Below are 19887 nucleotides of genomic sequence, written 5' to 3' on the forward strand. Positions count from 1 at the left end.
TGTACATGTTATCTACATGTCTCTTCTGCTGTATATATACATGGAACGTACATATCTTATGCGTGTCCAACACCTGTGACACGCAAATTTTATGTACACTTAATGCATGCAATGAACAAGGTTGATTCCAGTGAATCATTAATGTTACAGGTGTAGGAAGCATGTAATATAATGTACTTTACATGTATATTCCACTCATACGCCCACTAATTCGCTAACACCTGTATTTCACATGAATTTAACATGTCAATTACATTTTTATCAAATGAAAAGCAGCTATCGTCACATCCGCATGAGGTAACGTATGTCAACTACATGGAGTATGCCGGTTACGTACATGTCCTTCCACTCTCTACATGTTATTTACACGCATTTTTCATGTTGCAAGGTTGCAAGAACATGCAATGATCTTGAAACAAATCCATACCTGTGTCATGCGTTTAAGTGTTTAATTTTCAGGCGCCTGTAAAAATATGCCAGTTTATGCATGTTTCACAGGCGCCTGTAAACCACCTGCATTTTCTGTCTGGGTACAGCCAAACTACCAGTTAAAACTGTAACCGCTTGCTAAATTTCATTTTCTCTAGAGTAAAGGTGATCACGAAAATGTTTGTCGTCCATTGTTGATCCTACATAACATATACTGCTCATAATGCTCATTCTGAATATGTACAAATATGGGCTGAAGGAAAATCCCATTTACATCAGAGGAAGAAAACTTTTAGGAACTCATAGGCATACAGGGGAAAATCTGGTTGGGAAAATATGAGGGAACTAGTACCGTAAGCCTCTAAGAGCACTTCAATATTTAAAATTTCATTTTAGATTTTAATCATTTACGACTTTTAATCTTAATGGCACTCCCGACTAGCTTTAAATATTGTATTCTTGCTCCTAGGTCCTTTTCTATTATCTGAGTCTTATCAGTTGGCTTACTGCATCACTTGCTCTTATACACAGTATATAGGATCAATAAATTAGGTACTAAAATATCAATTTAACATTCTAAAACTAACAAACATCGCTATAATTAGTCTCTAATAAGTGCACCGAGTACTTACTTGAATTAATGTATTTTGCCCATATCTTCGAACAACAGCCTCCATAAACTCATCAATAAAACTATCATACCGCTCGCCTGTAATACGTCTATGTTTCAGACCAATATACAGATCATCGTCCAGAAGTTCCTGTAATGTAAAGTATTGAACAACTGAATGTCGACCCCAAAGCAGTTTTCAATTCAAAAGAAAAGCAAAAATAAATAAATAAAGAAAGAAAGAAAGAAAGAAAGAAAAAAAAGAAAGAAAAAAGAAAGAAAGAAAGAAAGAGAAAAAGAAAGAAAAAAAGAAATAAAAAAAGAAAGAAAAAAGAAAGAAAAGAAAGAAAGAAAAAAGAAAGAAAAAAAGAAAGAAAAAAGAAAGAAAGAACGAAAGAAAGAAAGAAAGAACGAAAGAACGAAAGAAAGAAAGAAAGAAAGAAAGAAAGAAAGAAAGAAAGAAAGAAAGAAAGAAAGAGAAAAAAAGAAAGAAAGAAAGAAAGAAGAAGAAAGAAAAAAGAAAGAAAGAAAGAAAGAAAGAAAGAGAAAGAAAGAGAAAGAAAGATAGATAGATAGATAGATAGATAGATAGATAGATAGATAGATAGATAGATAGATAGATAGATAGATAGATAGATAGATAGGTAGATAGATAGATAGGTAGATAGATAGATACATAATAGAGAGAGAGAGATCCACCCATAAAATTGTATTTTCCTGATATCTGCGCCTTTACAGAAATAAAATTCTAAAATACAGCACAGTTTTGCGGAAAGTTCACTCATGTTCACGGCGTAATACCTTCATCTAATTAGAAGAATTCCACCACCACTTTCTGCATATCTACTACCTTGAACTGTCAGCTGTGAAATGACGTTAGGCTTGATCTGCTGCGGCTCATAGTGTCCCTGAGATTAAGTACACTAACGCAATCTCTTGCGTAAACGGTTCAATACTTTCTAGACGACCTGATAGCTTGTTCTACAAATCATGCATATTTAACCTACTAATCCAATTTATTAAACTCTCTTTTTCTATTCTTATTGACTGTTATTCTTTTCACTTTCTTACAACATTTTCTATTCTCTTTCGAGTTCACCTGCACGTTCTTGGTCTATGTCATATCCTCCTCCTCTACTATGTACACTCATGTCCAAAATGATTGTCGCATATCTATAATGTCTTCTTGTAAGAATATAATTTGATAATGATTTTGCAGGGTACTTTTAATACTGAAACTGTGTGTATAATCGGGAAATGTATATTTGTGGTAAATTTCATAGGAAAAGAATTGGAAATACGAAAATGATAAGAAGTAAAACAATATGTTGCTAAATGGACAAGGACATTTTATTTTCGTTTTATTGTTCTTATTTACTGCTCTTTTGACATGAAATTTGCCACATACATGTCTTTGCCTATTATAAACATACTAACATTATAAGAAATACTGGGCAAATTCGTTATCAAATTATATTCCTACAACAACATATTTATAGACATGCGACAATAATTTTGGAAATGAGTGTACATGAACATATTCTTGTCCCTCTTTACTGTAACGTTGTTTTCATGTTCTGCTCTTGGAATATCTTACCTATCACTCCTATGTAATCCACATCACATTCTCTACACTGCCATTTCTGCTTTATTGTGTCTCACTTTGTTTTGTTATTCGCTCTTTCATTAAGTTCATTATTTTCTACTCCTTTTCTGAAGTCCTGAAGACTTTCCTGAAGCCTTTGTTGTTGTTGTTGTTGTACTAGTAGTAGTAGTTGTTGTTGTATTGCTAGTTTGAAATACTATCCCTTAACAATCTGTGACACGGAAGAAATATTTTTTATGTACATAAATGTTTTGACTGACAAAAATGCAGAAGATTTTTGCCAGAAAATTCCGTAAATTACATAGTTCTGGATTGTAACATAAATGGATCATGGCTATATACCAAGTATATGTAGTTCAAGTAATACAACTTTTCCCTAAAGATGTAATAAAATTTCCCATTTAACTTTAGCTTTGCATTGGTGCATATTTATCCTTTTTAGGTCATATTCGCATATTTTCAGTGTATGTTTTTGTGATTTTTAGCGTATATTTGCATGCATATTTTTCTGTTTTTAGTGCATATCGATCCGAAGTCTAATCATTATTCATGTAACTTCCATTTACTCTGTTTAAAATACAAAATTGCTATCTGTTATGAAGTATGGTAAAAGTTAAAAGCTGCACCATCTAGGAGTGACGAGTTGTCATGTTTGTTACGAAGATTGGATCATTTGTTCATTAAGTGAATTATTCAAAATGGTAGCTGGGTCAGTTGTCTTTTGGATGATTTGTCCAAAATGATAAGACGTAGGATTTGTCCATCGGGTGATTTGTCAAAAATGATAATTGGAGCATTTGTCCATTTTCACATTAGGATGATTTGTCCTACTCTCGAGAAAGTATATGTTATTAATATGGAAAGATGCTGGACTACATTCGGAAAGAAGCTAAATTTAACATGACGTTTATTTTAAAGGAAAAAGGAAGTTTATGGGATTAATTACTTCCCACTCAGTTGAATTCAATAAGTATTGAATATAAGCTTACTTTTGTAATGCAGACATAAACTATACTATCACCTCCACTTTACCCTGAATATTAGGGATTGTATTCTCTATACTATTAATAAGCTCCAAGTTTAACTTACCTGCCTATTGGTACCAACGTCAAGTGTTATAGGTAAACACTGATATGGTTTTATTCCAGCAAGGGCTGTATACAATGCTAATTTGCCAACAGGAATGCCCATTCCATAAGCACCAAGATCACCTAGTCCCAATATTCTTTCGCCATCTGTTACAACTATAGCTCTAACATCTGGTTCTGGCCTGGAACAAAAAAGCACTTTTGCTGTTGTTCGTTTCTTTATTTTAATGATAGCGCTACAAACACTAGAAATCTAAATTAAAAATTGACATTTGAATGAATGCTGAGGATCATTACTGAGAGAACACGATGCCACATATACACTATCAAGACTTTTCTTTTCAATTTTAATATTATTCTCAGCATTAAGGCTATATAAAACCAGGACCTATAGTTCTACGTGGAATCGCAATTATCGAAATGCGTTCAATACTCTTCAACCAGAATTCGAGACTCCAAGCACGTACACAAAAGTCTCCCATATTACCTCCTTGACCAGCAGGAAAGACAAAAATTAAGACTTATTTAATGTCACGACTAATGTTAAAGATGATACGAAAATTCACTTCTGTACAGGGGATTTTCCTTCTGTACGAGAAATAAAATAATCCTAAGTTCGATCGAAGTGAGGCTTCTTGCCTTGGACACAAACCCCAGCAGTAAGTACTCTTCTCACTCTAAGAATTAAGTCTCATTTTCTATAGCCCTGGTGTTGAAAATGAATATTAAACTTCAATCGATCAAACTACAAATGAAAACTAAGAGCCATGTTGCATAGAGATAATAATGTGTCAGTTTCGGTAAAGCTACAATAATGTGTTAGATGCTTAATGTATAATGTTTGCAAATGCATCTGGTTGCTTCCAGTTCTATTCTTTCGCACAGCAGCATAACTTCAGTTATACCGCGAAGTAATCCCTTTGATGTAATTCCGCAAAAGCTAGAGCAACCATTTCCAAGCGGATACTCCATGACGTCACAGATTGCTTCTCGAATTCTCAATAAGCTCTTCACATAGACCAGAGAGAAAGCAGCAAACCCAGCGTTGATAAAAGAAAGTGGTGACATGCAAACATGGAGGATTCTATAGTTCTGTAGATACATTGCTAGTGGATTGTTGACTGATCGAACACTGCGAGCTTTGTGAACAGGTCTTCTCGGGCTAGCAGCCAGGTAAATACTGTTATATCTTGCGACGTTTCGAGGGCTGACATCGTCCTCATCTTCAGGCGAATATGATGGTGCAATGGAGTGTATGGAATATATATACTCATGTATGTTTGATTGGACTCTTCTGATTCGTGGTTGAAATGGCGGCTTCTGATTGGTGCTTGAAATGGCGGGATATGATTGGTGTCCATGTTTTACTCAGTTGGAATCCTGTGTCTCTGTTAAGGTTCGTTTTTTCCTGTATGATTGCAACGGCTTCTTTTATCCTCCTGTCCCAAACTCTTGAGCATTTTGTTATTATTTCGGCATCTGTGAATAAAATCTTATGTTGCTGTTTAATGATATGTCCAGCCAGTCCGGATTTTTCTGGTTGGTTTAGTCTAATGTATGTTGTGTTCTTTGCATCTGGCTTCAATGGTTCGTCCTGTTTGTCCAATATACGACTTACCACATTCACATGGAATGCGGTAAACTCCAGGAGTTCGGAGGCCCAGGTCGTCTTTGGTTGATCGTATTAAGTTCTTTATTTTTGCTGGAGGCTTGTGTATTGTCCTGATGATGTACCTGGCAAATAGTCTGCTGAGCTTTCCAGAAGTGTTCCCGGTGTATGGGAGGCAGATTGTGTTGTTCCGTTCTTCATTCACAGTTTCTTCTGCACTTTTGTCCTTGTTGTCAAGTATCTTACTCTTTGGCCTACTTAAGTACCTACTCTTTGGCCAAGTATCTTACAACATTACTCCAACCATACGTGGGCAAGTGTGAACACCATGTGAATAACTCAACAGAGTTTGTAAAAAGCCTGAAGACGATGAAGATCTCTTCCAAAGATCTTATGGTTAGTTTCGACGTGGTATCATTGTTTACCAGAGTTCCGGTCAAGGATACAATATTGCTTCTTGGGAAACACTTCCGGCCTGAGATATTGGATCTGTTTCAACATGTTCTCACTTCAACCTTCTTCCTATACCGTGGTCAGTACTATGAGCAAACAGACGGCGTCGCCATGGGTTCTCCACTCTCACCTGCAGTAGCCAATTTTTATATGGAGCACTTTGAACATGAAGCACTTGCACCCACACGTTTCTATATATATATGTTGATGACACCTTCATCATCTGGCCACATGGACGCAACTCCTTACAGGCATTCCTGCAGCATCTCAATAACCAGCATCCGAATATTAAATTCACAATGGAAGTTGAACAAGATGGACGTCTACCATTTCTTGACATCATGATATACAGAAGACCGGATGGCAGCCTAGGCCATAGGGTATACAGGATACCAACACATACAGATTTATATCTGAACGCAAACAGTTTTCATCACAAAGCTCAACGGCTTGGAGTTCTCAACACTTTAGCACATAGAGCATTCTTCATCTCCGACAAGGGTTGTTTAATAGAGGAACTTAATCACCTCCGCAGCGCCATGCTACAGAATGGATACTCAATGAGAGATATAAATATGGCCCTGAAAAGGACCAGAACGAAGGACAAAAGTGCAGAAGAAACTGTGAATGAAGAACGGAAGAACACAATCTGCCTCCCATACACCGGGAACACTTCTGGAAAGCTCAGCAGACTATTTGCCAGGTACAACATCAGGACAATACACAAGCCTCCAGCAAAAATAAAGAACTTAATACGATCAACCAAAGACGACCTGGGCCTCCGAACTCCTGGAGTTTACCGCATTCCATGTGAATGTGGTAAGTCATATATTGCACAAACAGGACGAACCATTGAAGCCAGATGCAAAGAACACAACAGTTACATCAGACTAAACCAACCAGAAAAATACGGACTCGCTGAACTGAACATAGCATTAAACAGCAACATAAGATTTTATTCACAGATGCCGAAATAATAACAAAATGCTCAAGAGTTTGGGACAGGAGGATAAAAGAAGCCGTTGCAATCATACAGGAAAAAACGAACCTTAACAGAGACACAGGATTCCAACTGAGTAAAACATGGACACCAATCATATCCCGCCATTTCAAGCACCAATCAGAAGCCACCATTTTAACTACGAATCAGAAGAGTCCAATCAAACATACATGAGTATATATATATTCCATACACTCCATTGCACCATCATATTCGCCTGAAGATGAGGACGATGTCAGCCCTCGAAACGTCGCAAGATATAACAGTATTTACCTGGCTGCTAGCCCGAGAAGACCTGTTCACAATACGTCGCCAGGAAAGCTTCAATAGATACTGCGAGGTTTGTTTTATTTCATTCCACTTGTTGCGTTCTCTTCTCATTCCAACTAAACATGTCTTTTTCGCTCATTGTAAATGCTCGCTCCCGCGTTATATATTGACGACTTGAAAATGACTGGGATCCTTCTAGGATCACTTCGAGCTAGAACAAGATGATGAACATATTTTGATGACAAATGTTGGAAACACAAATTAATCGTGTAAATATTATATATATATATATATATATATATATATATATATATATATATGAAGGTGGGAACGTATGTTCCGGTCTTCACCTACGGTATTACACCTCAGATTGCTGATAGAGGAGAATGAATCTAGATATGGACGATAGCTGCGAATATATTGAATAAGCAGTTGCAATCAGGTAACAAGATGTGCTCCTACAATGATAATGTGAATTTCGTTCGTTTATCTTATTTAGTATTCAGGGCAAAAGTGCTATTCTAAAAGGCACTTGCTACATATTAGAAGAAGAGAAAATGTTATAAGTAATGTCATGAATAATGTTGATGTGTGAATGTTTATTTATCTGTCACTAGGTAGAAATGTTTGTTTACTATATGTCATGACATTGATCAGGTTACTAAGGTACCAGTTTGGTTATATATCTAATTCAACAAGACGTCGTATAGTATAGACGTGTATCGCATTGCTGTAAAGCAAGTGATAATTATTGAGAAATATAGTGTATTTATGTTATTGAAACTAGTGTGTAATCCTTCAATAATCTTAGCAGTAGTACCAAATAATTTTATATGGATTATACTGCAAGATTTCAATAATTGGTACTGGATAGCGTTATACTCCCCCAGTTTCGGTTTTTAGCGTGAGGCCGAAAACCTCATCCGGTATTTAAAATACATAAATACAAAACTAGAGACATTAACAGAAATCTCGGACCAGAAGTGTTAACTTAGAAAGTACGAATTTCATTCATAATAGAAGGGGCGGATCCAGGACGGACTTCTGGGAGGGGGCGGTAGGTTGGAATACTGCTACTTAGAGCTACCTTTAAGAGGTCCAAACTCTGGAATGTTTTATTTATATATATAAAATAAGAAACTTCCTCTTCTGGGGAGGGGGGGAGAGCAATCGCTCCGATCGCCCCTTCCCTGGATCCGCCACTGCATAATAGCACACGTAAAAGCAGTGCAAAAATCACATTAGTACTACAGAAACGACAGAAACGAACTACCTATTTGCCGAATATATACAGGCAAACCGAGAGTAGATAACGGGGCACTTAAGTCAAAGTTTGAGAAAATCTGGCGATGTTGGGACGTTTCAAAGCACACTGAAAATAGAGAGAAATGTAGTTTTATCGCAAAAAAATAAACAAACAAAATAAATAAATAAATAAATAAAAATTAAAAATATATAAATTACTGGAAGGTATAGAACAAACTGGTGTTTGGGAGGACTGGGTTGTATATTATAAAGATGCTATAGCGTATATTACAAACAATCACGAAATACAAGAAAACAATTTAAATATATAGCCTCCTGGGGAGGTATACCCCATTACAAGGATACAGAAAAACAAGACGGACACGGCAGCAATATTCTCTGGCCGATTTAATACAGCAGAGGAAAATCAGACAGACACAATCATGGCAACATGTAACTCAACAAAATTACATTAACAAACGCGAAAAGTGATAGGCCAATAGATCAATTTGGAACGAGCAATCTCAGAGAATCTTAATAACATCAGACCAAAAAAATATAGGAACCTGAAGAACAAATATGAAATAAACTAAAAGAAATAAAAACAAGAAAGCTGGAAAGAATATATAAAACAAAAATTTAATTTAGACTCATGGTGCAATCTAAATTAAACAATACCAAAGCGCATAATCAACACCATTATCAATTTTAAAGTAGTAGATGAGACATATTCAGAAGGAATGGAGGCCACCATAAAATACCTTATGAGAATCGTGTTGCACAAGATAGTGTAAAAAATGAAAGTCACGAGCAAAAGTAATAAGGAAGAAAGATGAAAATAATACCAAGTACCAACAGGAACTGAAGAAACATCGAATCAGGAAATTGAGGTGTGTGTGAGAATGATGACTCATTCGCAACCTGCACATGGAACAACGAGTGAAGTTGCGCTTGAATCAAGGAGAAACTAATAATGTAGAGATCGGAAGAAGAGTCAGACAAGGTTGTAGTATGCCGCCCCAACGATTCAACATTTACAGTGAATAGTGAATGAAGGAAGCATTAATGGGAATTGGGGATTTCAAGATCGGAATGTAGATCATTAACAAGAGCAGGTATGCAGATGATATGGTTATTACACCTAGAACCGAAAAATGACTACAGGATATGATGGACAAAATACGTATTTGACATTGCGAAAATACATGAATTGAAATCAACATCAGAAAATAACACTCTTAACTAGCAAGTTTAATATTGGAGTAAGGAAGTGGATTAATATGGATTAATGGATTGTATTGCTTCAAAGACTTAGTTCAAGACTTCGAAGACATTACGGAAGTTAGAGACGGAATACTTAGAGAGCTTCAAAGTGTGGTGTTGGAGGAAAACTGAAAAGACAAAATAAAAAAACAGTGACAAACGAAGATGTTTTAAAAATATAGCAGAGAAGAGGGCATGTTTAGCCAGCATAATTCGTATGAAGCCCAATTACATTGGGCACGTTTTGCGAAGAAATTTTCTTCATATTGCCATAGAGGGAACGATGGAATGAAAGCGAGGAATAGGAAGAAGAACAGCATTGATCGAAGATTTGAAAAAGGCAAGAAAATATTGGAAGTTTTTTTGAAAAAAGCTGAAGATCGAGAAATGTGGAAGAAACATTTCCAGGCCCAAACCTAAAATTAAAGAACATCCTCATCAGTCCCGCACCTGCGGTAGCCTACTCAAGTTTTATAATAAAATTAAAAAGAAACCTTTTGTAACATTTATTATGATGTGAAGCTTTTCAAAGCCGCTACCTGTAGAAGAAACTCCCGCCGAAAAAGGGAGGCTATAGTTTATAGCTGGCCTGTATTTCGTGGATGCTTCTGTGTGTCAGTGACGTTTTTTATGACATCATCCGTTCGACTGCAAGTTTCTTTTGTTAGACTGGGAGAACTGTGTATTTGAATGGTGAGTTGGTTATGCTATAGGGAAATCAGAAAGCATTATGACTTCAATTCGTCCTTAGGTATCAAACCTTCTAAATTCTACTTCGGATTAATTACTCTAAATTAATTTCTGACTTGTTAGATAAGATTGACGATGGTTATGTGTTGACATTTTAATACTTAGACTAATGGTCAAAGTAATTTAGCTTTTGGAGACTAGAAAAGGAAAAGAATTTAAATTGATAACCAAATTAGAATTTTCTGGAAGTTATGATGATTAGTATAAATACTGATGCAAATGCATGAACCATATATTTTGAAAGAAGTACTAAAGAAAAACAAGTACCTACTCGGACAAACACATTTACTCGTATACGAAACTTATACACAAGATAGAAAATTAACTGTAAGTACTTTGTCTTGTTTTCTTTCTCGTTTTTATGAAGACGTAATGCCGGGTGTCATAGAGCTCTTTCCCTGATTACAAACATTCATAAGGCATAATTTTTTTATCTTGAATTGCATGTAACTCATTCAAGTTTTTGTGTACATACTGTTATTTTGTAAGAGGGCTCACTGACGTAATAACGGTAGAATCGGCACAATTTGCAGAAACATGTACTCAAACAATGAGAGCCCAATATGTCCTCTGGTATCACGAGACAGTCACCAAAAACAGTCCAGAGACAATTCCAGACGTCATACCATAGACAGTCACCAGATGCTAAAAGTGTATGATTTGGTATACTAAGTTTACGGAAACAGGCAGCGTCAGTGATCTCTCTAGAACAGGCAGGCCAGGACCTAGTGCGCAGACATTTCAGACAGCGAGACACGCCTTCGTGAGAAGGCCCAAGAAGTCAGTCCGCAGAGTCTCACGTGAGTTGTAGATTCCTAAGACATTAGTGCACTGCTCCTACGTAAACATATTCTTTTCCATGCGTACAAAGTCCAGATCGTGCAGTCCCTACAGTCAATGGATTACAGTGCTCCTTATCACTTTGCTGTTGCCATGCCGTCTATGATTGAGGACGATGTTGACTACCTGAAACTTGTCGTTTTCTCAGATGAGGTCACATTTCATTTCAATGCTGTCGTCAACCGACACAATGCTAGGATCTGAGGGTCCGAGAATCCTCACGCTGTGTCTGAGACCGTCAGATACAGCCCTAAGAAGAACGTGTGATGCGGTCTTATGCACAAGAAAATCATAAGGACCTTTTTTCTTCAGGGAAATGACGATCACAGCCAATATCTTTATATGTTGGAGTTATTTGTTGTGGCGCAGATTCAGGATTTTCCTGACTTAATTTTTCAGGAAGATGGTGCGCCACCTCAATAGGGCTTAGATGTCCGTGCCTATTTGATACAACATTTCCGGTCAGATGGATCGGGCGTGATAGTCCCATAAACGGGCCTTCGCGATCACCGGACACAGCATCACTGAATTTCTTCCTTTGGGGTTATGTCAACGAGCAGGTTTACCAAGCACCACTGAACGAGCGCAGAATTACTGAAGTCATAACATCCATCCCTCACCTAATGTCGACCAACAAACGGGTGGAGGTGAAATAGCGCACAGATATCCTTCCGGGAACGAAAGGATCACACGCAGAAATGTATTTACTGTATACAAAAAAAGAGTATGTTATATGTAATTCACGATAAAAATATTTGTCTATGTGTCATATTTTATGTCTTATGAATGTTTGTAATCAGGGGAAAATTCTGGGACACTGTAATTGTTCAGGATTCTTTTCATATGTGAATCGTATACTTGTGTTTGTGGTAATACATTTAACACGACTGGGATTTGACATTGCACATGAAATACTTATAAACGTTGATTACGGGAAAGGATTCTTCTAAAACAGTGTATTATTTCTTTGGTTGTTAATGCAACACTGAGTTATACGGCAGGAGTGTGTTTGTCTTTGCCGGGAATCGAAACAGTTTCCCGCGCCAAAATCCATAGAACTCGGCGTACTTTTGGTGTATGTAACTACAAGGTTATAAACGATTGGAGCGATTTCACAGCTCTATGATAATTGTATTACTGCACATATTGCGATATTTTTTTCAAACAACAGAAAAACTCAAAGTGTTTGTTAACAATTACAAGTGTTCGATATGTGCCTTTTTAGTGATTGGACAGACATCAATCAGAACATCAAGTTCTTCCCACACTCGGCGCAGTATGTTCCCTATCAATGAGTTCAAAAGCATTGTTGATGCGGGCTCGCAGTACTGGCAGGTTTGCTGGTAGAGGAGGTGTGACCGCTGAAACTTTCACATAACCTCAAACAAACAAACAAATAAAAATGTCTACGCATAGGGTTAGGTCAGAGAGCGTGGAGGCCATGACATGAAATGCTTTCTCGGCGCCTGTCGCTATCTTGCCTCACTGCTCATTGCAGCGCTCTGGTGGGAGAAATCTGAAGTACATCTGCAACAAACAGAACTTTTTTAGTTTTTCCACGTTACTGTTGAGATTTGCTACAATATCTCAATTATTAGAGCTACAGTGAATTTATGAAATCACTTCAATCATTTATAATAACCCTGAATAAATTATATAAACTTTAGTGTAACATCTAGATTAGACGAGACAGGTGTCGGAAGCTATCGGGAATTGAACTCGAGATTTCCCCCGCCGAAAACTCGTGCCCTAGACATTTTGTTCGGTGGAGTTTACCTATGTGTATCTATTAATTGTGTAAAGTTTGGAACAGCAGAAAGGCGATATAGGAAATGGCGCCGTCGGATCCACCGGGAATCGAATCCAAACTCTCCTACGATGAAAACCCATAACCTAATCATTTTGCTCGGAGGAGATTACCTATAATCGTGAAAAATTCAGTACACCACAGTACTACAACGGGACAAGGCGTTTGACGCTATAGGGGATCGAATCCGAGGTTCTGCATATCTAAAGCCAATGCAACAAACCTAGAACCGGGGGAATTTGAGGTTATTCGGAATTTTCTACTTCCCCCGCCAGGACGATTGCCACGAGATATTAGCAGTGATTGGTTTACAGACTAAGTTGAAACGGAGAACTTACATTTTGTTAATTTGAAACCGTAATACGGCAAGCAACTAATTATCATAATGTTTTATTCTTCTTAGGTGGAGAAGAAATAGGAAACCGTTATAATCAACGGAAGAATTGAAGCTACGAAGAAAAGAAATGTGTACAGCGAACACCGATCAAGAGGAACACAACCTTCGGTAAGTAACATTATTATTATTAACTAACTAACACTATGGCCTATGGAACCCGAAGGTTGAATACCGCATTCACATAAGATTTAGCCAAATGGATCCAGTTTCTACTTTGTATTCCTATTTCTGCGAGATCCATCTTAATATTGTCCTCCCATCTGCGCCTACGTCTTCCTAATGGTCGTTGTGCGATTGGTCTTCCAGTCAAGACTGAAAGCATTTCTACTTTCTTCCATCCTAACCACATGACCTGCCTACCAAAGCCTCCTAGACTTGATGACCCTAACAATGTTTGGTAAAATGTATAAATTATGTAGTTACTAGTTATTAAGTTTCGCCATTCCCCATTCCTGTTCCTCTTCGGTCCAAATATTCGTCTCAGGATCTTGTTCTCAAACACTTTCAGTCTATGTTCTTCCCTCAAAGTGACCATGTTTCACAACCATACAGAACGACAGGCATGATTATCGTTTTATATATTTTAACCTTCAGATTCTTCGACAGAATTCGCAACGATAAGATATTTTGAACTGAATAATAACACGAATTCCCTGCTTTTAGTCGACATTTAATTTCTTCGTGAATATGATTTTCCTCTGTTAATACTGATCCTAGATATTTGAAAGTATCCACTTTATCAAAAGTATTATTTAATATTTTAACGCATCCATAATGTGCCGTATTACGATCCCGACGCACTTCCATGTATTTAGTTTCCTTTGCCTTCTAAACCCATGTCCCTGTAAACGTTTAATAAGACCTCTGCATTTCTTTCAATTGTTCTCCTATAATCCCCTATTAAATTTACAACATCCGCATACGCCATTACTTGGAGAACACCGTTCAACTCTAGGCCCTGGTTGCTATCTTTGATCTTCCTTATAGCGTATTCCATGACAAAGTTGAATAATAATGGCGACAACGCATCTCTTTGTTTCAGGTCATTCTCGATGTGAAAGCCCGTGGACAAAAATTTTTGGGATTCATTTAAACATATCTTAATTAATCTAATTAGTTTTTTCGGTATTCTAAATTCTGTGACAACGTTGTACAATAATCCTCTCCTAACCGTCTAATGTACCGTTAAAATCAATAAATAGTTGATGTACCGGGGTATTGTATTCCCACTTCTTTTCGAGTATTCGGCGAATGTTAAATATTTGGTCGATGGTTGATCGATTTCGTTTACATCCGCACTGATAATCTCCAATAATTTCATCTGCGTATTGAGTCAATAGAATGTTTGAAAGGATTTTGTAGGATGTTGACAGAAGAAAATGCCTCGATAATTATTACAGTCAGTTTTGTCGTCTTTCTTGTGAATTGGAACAATGATTGATTCTTTCCACTCTTGTGGCAATTCTTCCTTGTCCCAGATAAGGAGAATGAGTTTGTGTATCTTGTTCCACAATTTTTCGTCTCCAGCTACAATTAACTCAGCCGGAATTTCGTCTACACCGTTTTATCTTCTCTACTAGTTTAATGCATTCCTGGTCGAAACATGGTTTGTTCCTACGTATTTGTGCGTGTCCCAATCTTTCTTTTGCTGAAATCCAAGTATCCTAAACACTAGTGCACTCCGAATCTTCTAAAGCCGAGAATCTATTCGAAACTTCAATCTAGTATTCCTCTCTTACCTGGCTCTCTTCTAATTTTTTAAAATTAAATTTCTCCGTTTTGAGACATTGAATATTTCCTTTACTCAACTATAATCTCTCTCTTATTATCGTTGCTACCAGGTAGTGATCAGTGTCACAATCACATTTTTTGTGCTAAGAAAAAAAGCAAAAGAGAAATTAAGCAACCTCCCCCAATTAAACCAGCTGAGTAAGTCCTACGATGCCGTAAATAAGGATACAGTCCTAGACCTGTTGTTGACGAATATAGAAAATAGTACAATAAATTTTCATGTTCAACCATTAACAAAAATCGATCGTTTTCACCCACCATTTGTATATTCTTGGAATACTATAAGAAATAATAGCTCAGAAAAGAATATAAAACAGACCAGTATTTATGGCTTTAAGAAAGCTGTTTTCTTACAGGTTTATAATGAAATAAAGGGAATAAATGAAATTAATGATCCTACCAACAATATAGATAAAATGTCTGAAAATTTGTACGAAAAAATATATAAAGTTTTCAATTTTCATGTACTAAAGAAACTGTATAATAATAATACAACATATAATGACCCACGGATGAATAGAGACCTTAAATCATTAATAAATAAGAAAACAAAATATTTTGTAAAGGCCAAACAATCAAATAATAAAATATGGTATCAGAGGTACTTTCATTTAAGAAAGCTGGTCAAAAAGAAATATCTAGAGGCTAGAAAATTTTACTCTTTAACGTTGGAAAACAGTATTTGTAAAGACGAGACAGATTGTACTTCTGGAGAACATTCAAACAATCACATAACAAACAAATACTAAAAGAGATAAAATATAATAATACATCAGTGTCAAAAAATTTAGACATACCAGAATGTTTTAAAGTTGTATTTTATAATTCTTTTAATTCTGACTCTAAACAAAATAAGAAATGTAAGTTTATGAAACTGACAGAATATAATGATAATTATGTATTGATTTGAAAAAATGAAATGAAATCTTTGAGTTTTACGTCCCACGGTTATGCCGGTTAGGCTAAAGGAGACGGTGATTATGAGAGATGAGTGTAATGGTGGAATGAATAAAGTGGGAGGAAACGGGAGAACCCCGAGAAAACCCACGAGCACGGTGTTTGTCCACCACAAAGTTCACTTGGCGGGGGCTGGGATCGAACCCGGGACCCCAAGCACCAGAGGTGAACGCTCTACCACTGAGTATGTATTGATTTGAATTCCATCTATCACACGGAAAGAAATAATTGAAACTATCGGTAAAATTAAGGGAAGTATTACACTTGGACCTGATAACATTCCACATTACGTCATTAAAGCCTGTAGTAATGAAATAGAGTCAAATTTACCTATTATACGTAACGCATTGTTAAGACTGGAGTATCTCCTTCAAAATGGAAGCAAATATATGTTGTGCTAATATACAAATCAGGCGATAGATATGATGTTAAAAATTATAGGCCCATTAGTTTAGTAAGTGCAGTCTCTAAGATTTTTGAATTAATTGTACACAAACATTTATATTTTGATGTAAAGAACATTTTAAGTGATACATAACATTGTTTTTATAAAGGTAGATCGATTGCAACGAATCTTATCCATTTTACAGATTTTACGTACTTTGCACTAACAAGTAATTTAAAGGTTGATATTATATATATTGATATGTCAAAGGCCTTTGACTTCATTGATCATACATTACTTCTGAATAAATTACCAAACATTGGTCTATCACTATCTTATATTAAATGGTTTGAAAATTACTCATCAAATCGAACTTTTAAAGTAAAAATTGGCAGGGTAACATCTAGTCCAGGTCAAATAGGAAAGGGAATACCTCAAGGGTCTCCCCTGGGTTCGCTTCTTTTCTCTCTGTTTATTAATAATCTACCAGGAAAAGTCAGGTACTCAAAAATACTGGCTCATTCCACGTCAAATCACCCAGACCATGTCACCCACCAATTCAGATTTTAATGAAACTTCGTGTACTTGTTAACATTACTAAGGTATGAAGACCTGAAAAATTTTTCTTCCGAAATCCTAATAATTTGTGAGAAATACGAGACCAAAATTTCAGAATTTCAGGCATCTCGGTAGTTCTCGAGGCCATCTAATATTTCGTAGAGCTTAATACAAAAATTCATCTCTCAGTATCTAAGCAATGTATCACTTGGAAATTTCTACCCGAGGTTTATGTAAGTCTGTAGAGCTAATAATAATAATAATAATAATAATAATAATAATAACACCATCAAGATTGCTGTACATTAAGGGTGAAAAATGTACCCTTGCACTTCAAAATAGTTATTTTTTTGTGTAAATTTCTAATTTTGCATAATGCGCATTATCGCTGTGAGGCGGACCAATTACCTTGCCGCTCTTCTTTTTTAAAATTGAACCCTAAGGTATGTTTTACGAGACTGTCAAATGAAATTAGTGTTTTTTTTTTTTTTTTTGTTTTTGTTTTTTAATGCTTCGGTTAGTAATTCTCGTTTAACCCTTCAAGGCCAACGGGCCAGCTTTTCGTGTCATCTGTAAAGTGTTATTGCCATTGATGCAAGCAAGGTATTGACACATTGTTGCTCGATTCACTCACACAGGTCTCAGGTAATCACTAAGTATACGTGTTGTTTGTGTTGAAATGTGTGGGGGTTCAGAGAAGCGGGATAACCGGGCTAGAAACATTCATTCTCGGAATTTTATATATATATATATATTTTTTTGCCGAACTATTAATATAATCAAAGTGAATTTAATGTTAAAATTGAATTTATTTTCCAAATCTACAGTCCATTATCTTTCAAATAAAGTAGAAATGAAGGTTATATAACAGTCAAGGGGAAGGAAGCCAGTGCCAGATAAAAATCCTGCCAACCAAAGTTAACCTAACTGCACAAACTAAAGTACAAGCTTTTTAGTCATAATGGAAAGTTTTGTATGACTTGAAGAGTATACATTTATTTAATATATTTGTTGATATATGTATCTATAGTGTCAAAGATCTTACGTTCGTAGTTGTTAAATATACAGGGTGTCTCAAAAGTCTCCTGACATAGGGTGACTGTTATTATCATAGTTACAACAAAATGTAAAAGGAAAAACAGTTTCCAAGTATGATGTTTTCAATCTAAAGTGAAGGATGTTTTTTTTTTTTAAATCGGACTACCCATTTGGGCTGTGCACTCTTTATGCGCCAACGTTAAACGAAAATGCAACGGGGGCCATTAATAGAGGGACTGGGGGAGGTGGATCAATTTTGTAAAAGTATGGTGAATAGGGTTTATGTTTTAAATGGAGGCTGCCCATCGACACGTTAGCGTAAAAGACAGTAACTTCATTCACTTATTTTGTGGGTCCAGGTAAATGGCAATGTTGTGTTTTTATTTAACATCGGGTACATAAAGAGTGTACAGCCCAAACGGCTAGTTCGATTTAAAAAATTCCTTCACTTTAGATTGAAAAAATTATATTTGGAGACGATTTTCCCTTTTACATTATGTATTAACTCTGATAACCGAGTTACCCTATGTTAGGTGACTTTTGAGACATCCTGTACACAAGGACAAATGTTCGTTTCATGAGCACCCGAATAAAATACTTTCTCCATTTGAAGTTCTAAACTCACTGTTATTTTTAGAGTTATTGTGTAGCTTTCAGCATTTGAGACGAAGTGAGATTGACCGAATTTGCAACTGCGGGAGGGGAGTAAATTTCATTTCTTCATCTCAGAACTTTTAGCTGTGAATGTACACGATGCATAATAAACTATCAAATATAATGCAGGACTAGTTACGGATTGAAAATCGTTTAGTTAACGCGAACATGCAAGTTGTGTTTTGAACTACCAAGCTGACGTGAAAAATCTTGTCTGAGCAATGCGAGTAGGAACATGTATAATCTTGCCTGATTCTGCATTGCGGCTGTACAGTAACTTGTTCATTTCGGTTTCAGCTGTGTTTCTGTGCAGATGTTTATGTCGTGCTGAGTGCTTAAGACTGAATACTTATTGGAGTTGCTGCAAGATAGTGTTGATGTTCATCCTGTCAAGTGATAATTTGGCCTACAACGATGTCGCGAAGTGAATTAGAACAGTGCAGTGTAGGAAAGGAAACTAAAAGTGAATGCCACAAAAACAGCTATACACGGGTGGTCAAATTGCATTGTATCACCAGTGCATCCGAGAAAGAATTGTTATCTCAAAGGAGTGGAATCAGTTTTGATTTATTAACTAGTGTTTGTGAACACCATAAAACATATTACTTGAAGAAGTATTAACATTATCAGGCAAGTTATTTTGATCCATTTCATTGCCACAAAAAAACCAATCACTAAGGCTTTGCGAAAATTAAGTGTTGATTTTGCTAATGAAATTAATAAAAACATTGACTCTGTAAAGGCTATTCCTGGACAAAGATATGCGGCAATTGCAGAAACAAACTTGTGATTTCCTTTGAATGCAAAGACGTGGGCGGATTTAGTGAACACGATGTATATGTTTTAGAAGAATCTGTCGCAAAAAACGAAACTGTAGAGCATCTTAATGTTTCACTTACAGCATTAGGGGAGTCACCTCTGAAATTCCATGCCATTCCGTCACACAGCAAGCCTGCATATGCTAAAAGAAAGCTTGACTCAGCAAGTTCTGCTCTGAAAAGTAAAATAAGCAAAGTTGTGGGAAAAGAGCTTGTCTCTAAACAAGATTCTCGTAAAATTTCAAAAGATGTGAAACAAAAGGCTCATGATATGGATAAACTTCTTGATTTAATAAAGGCCGAACTCCAAGGTAAAATC

At 36.3% G+C, this 19887-nt stretch overlaps 1 protein-coding gene across 1 annotated transcript in view; it reads right to left on the reverse strand.

Moving 5' to 3' along the window:
* Men-b (NADP-dependent malic enzyme b, mitochondrial) overlaps positions 1 to 19887 on the reverse strand; it is a 1138140-nt gene that overhangs the window by 439285 nt on the left and 678968 nt on the right. Inside the window, exons 5-6 of the mRNA XM_081728617.1 lie at positions 3735 to 3915; positions 1062 to 1190 (exon numbers count right to left, since the gene is read on the reverse strand). Of these exons, the coding sequence (XP_081584743.1) occupies positions 1062 to 1190; positions 3735 to 3915 (310 nt within the window). The remainder of the gene's footprint in view (positions 1 to 1061; positions 1191 to 3734; positions 3916 to 19887) is intronic.

Source organism: Thermobia domestica, chromosome 10, assembly GCF_964235325.1.
Source record: "Thermobia domestica chromosome 10, izTheDome1.hap1.1, whole genome shotgun sequence".
NCBI classification, from domain to species: domain Eukaryota; kingdom Metazoa; phylum Arthropoda; class Insecta; order Zygentoma; family Lepismatidae; genus Thermobia; species Thermobia domestica.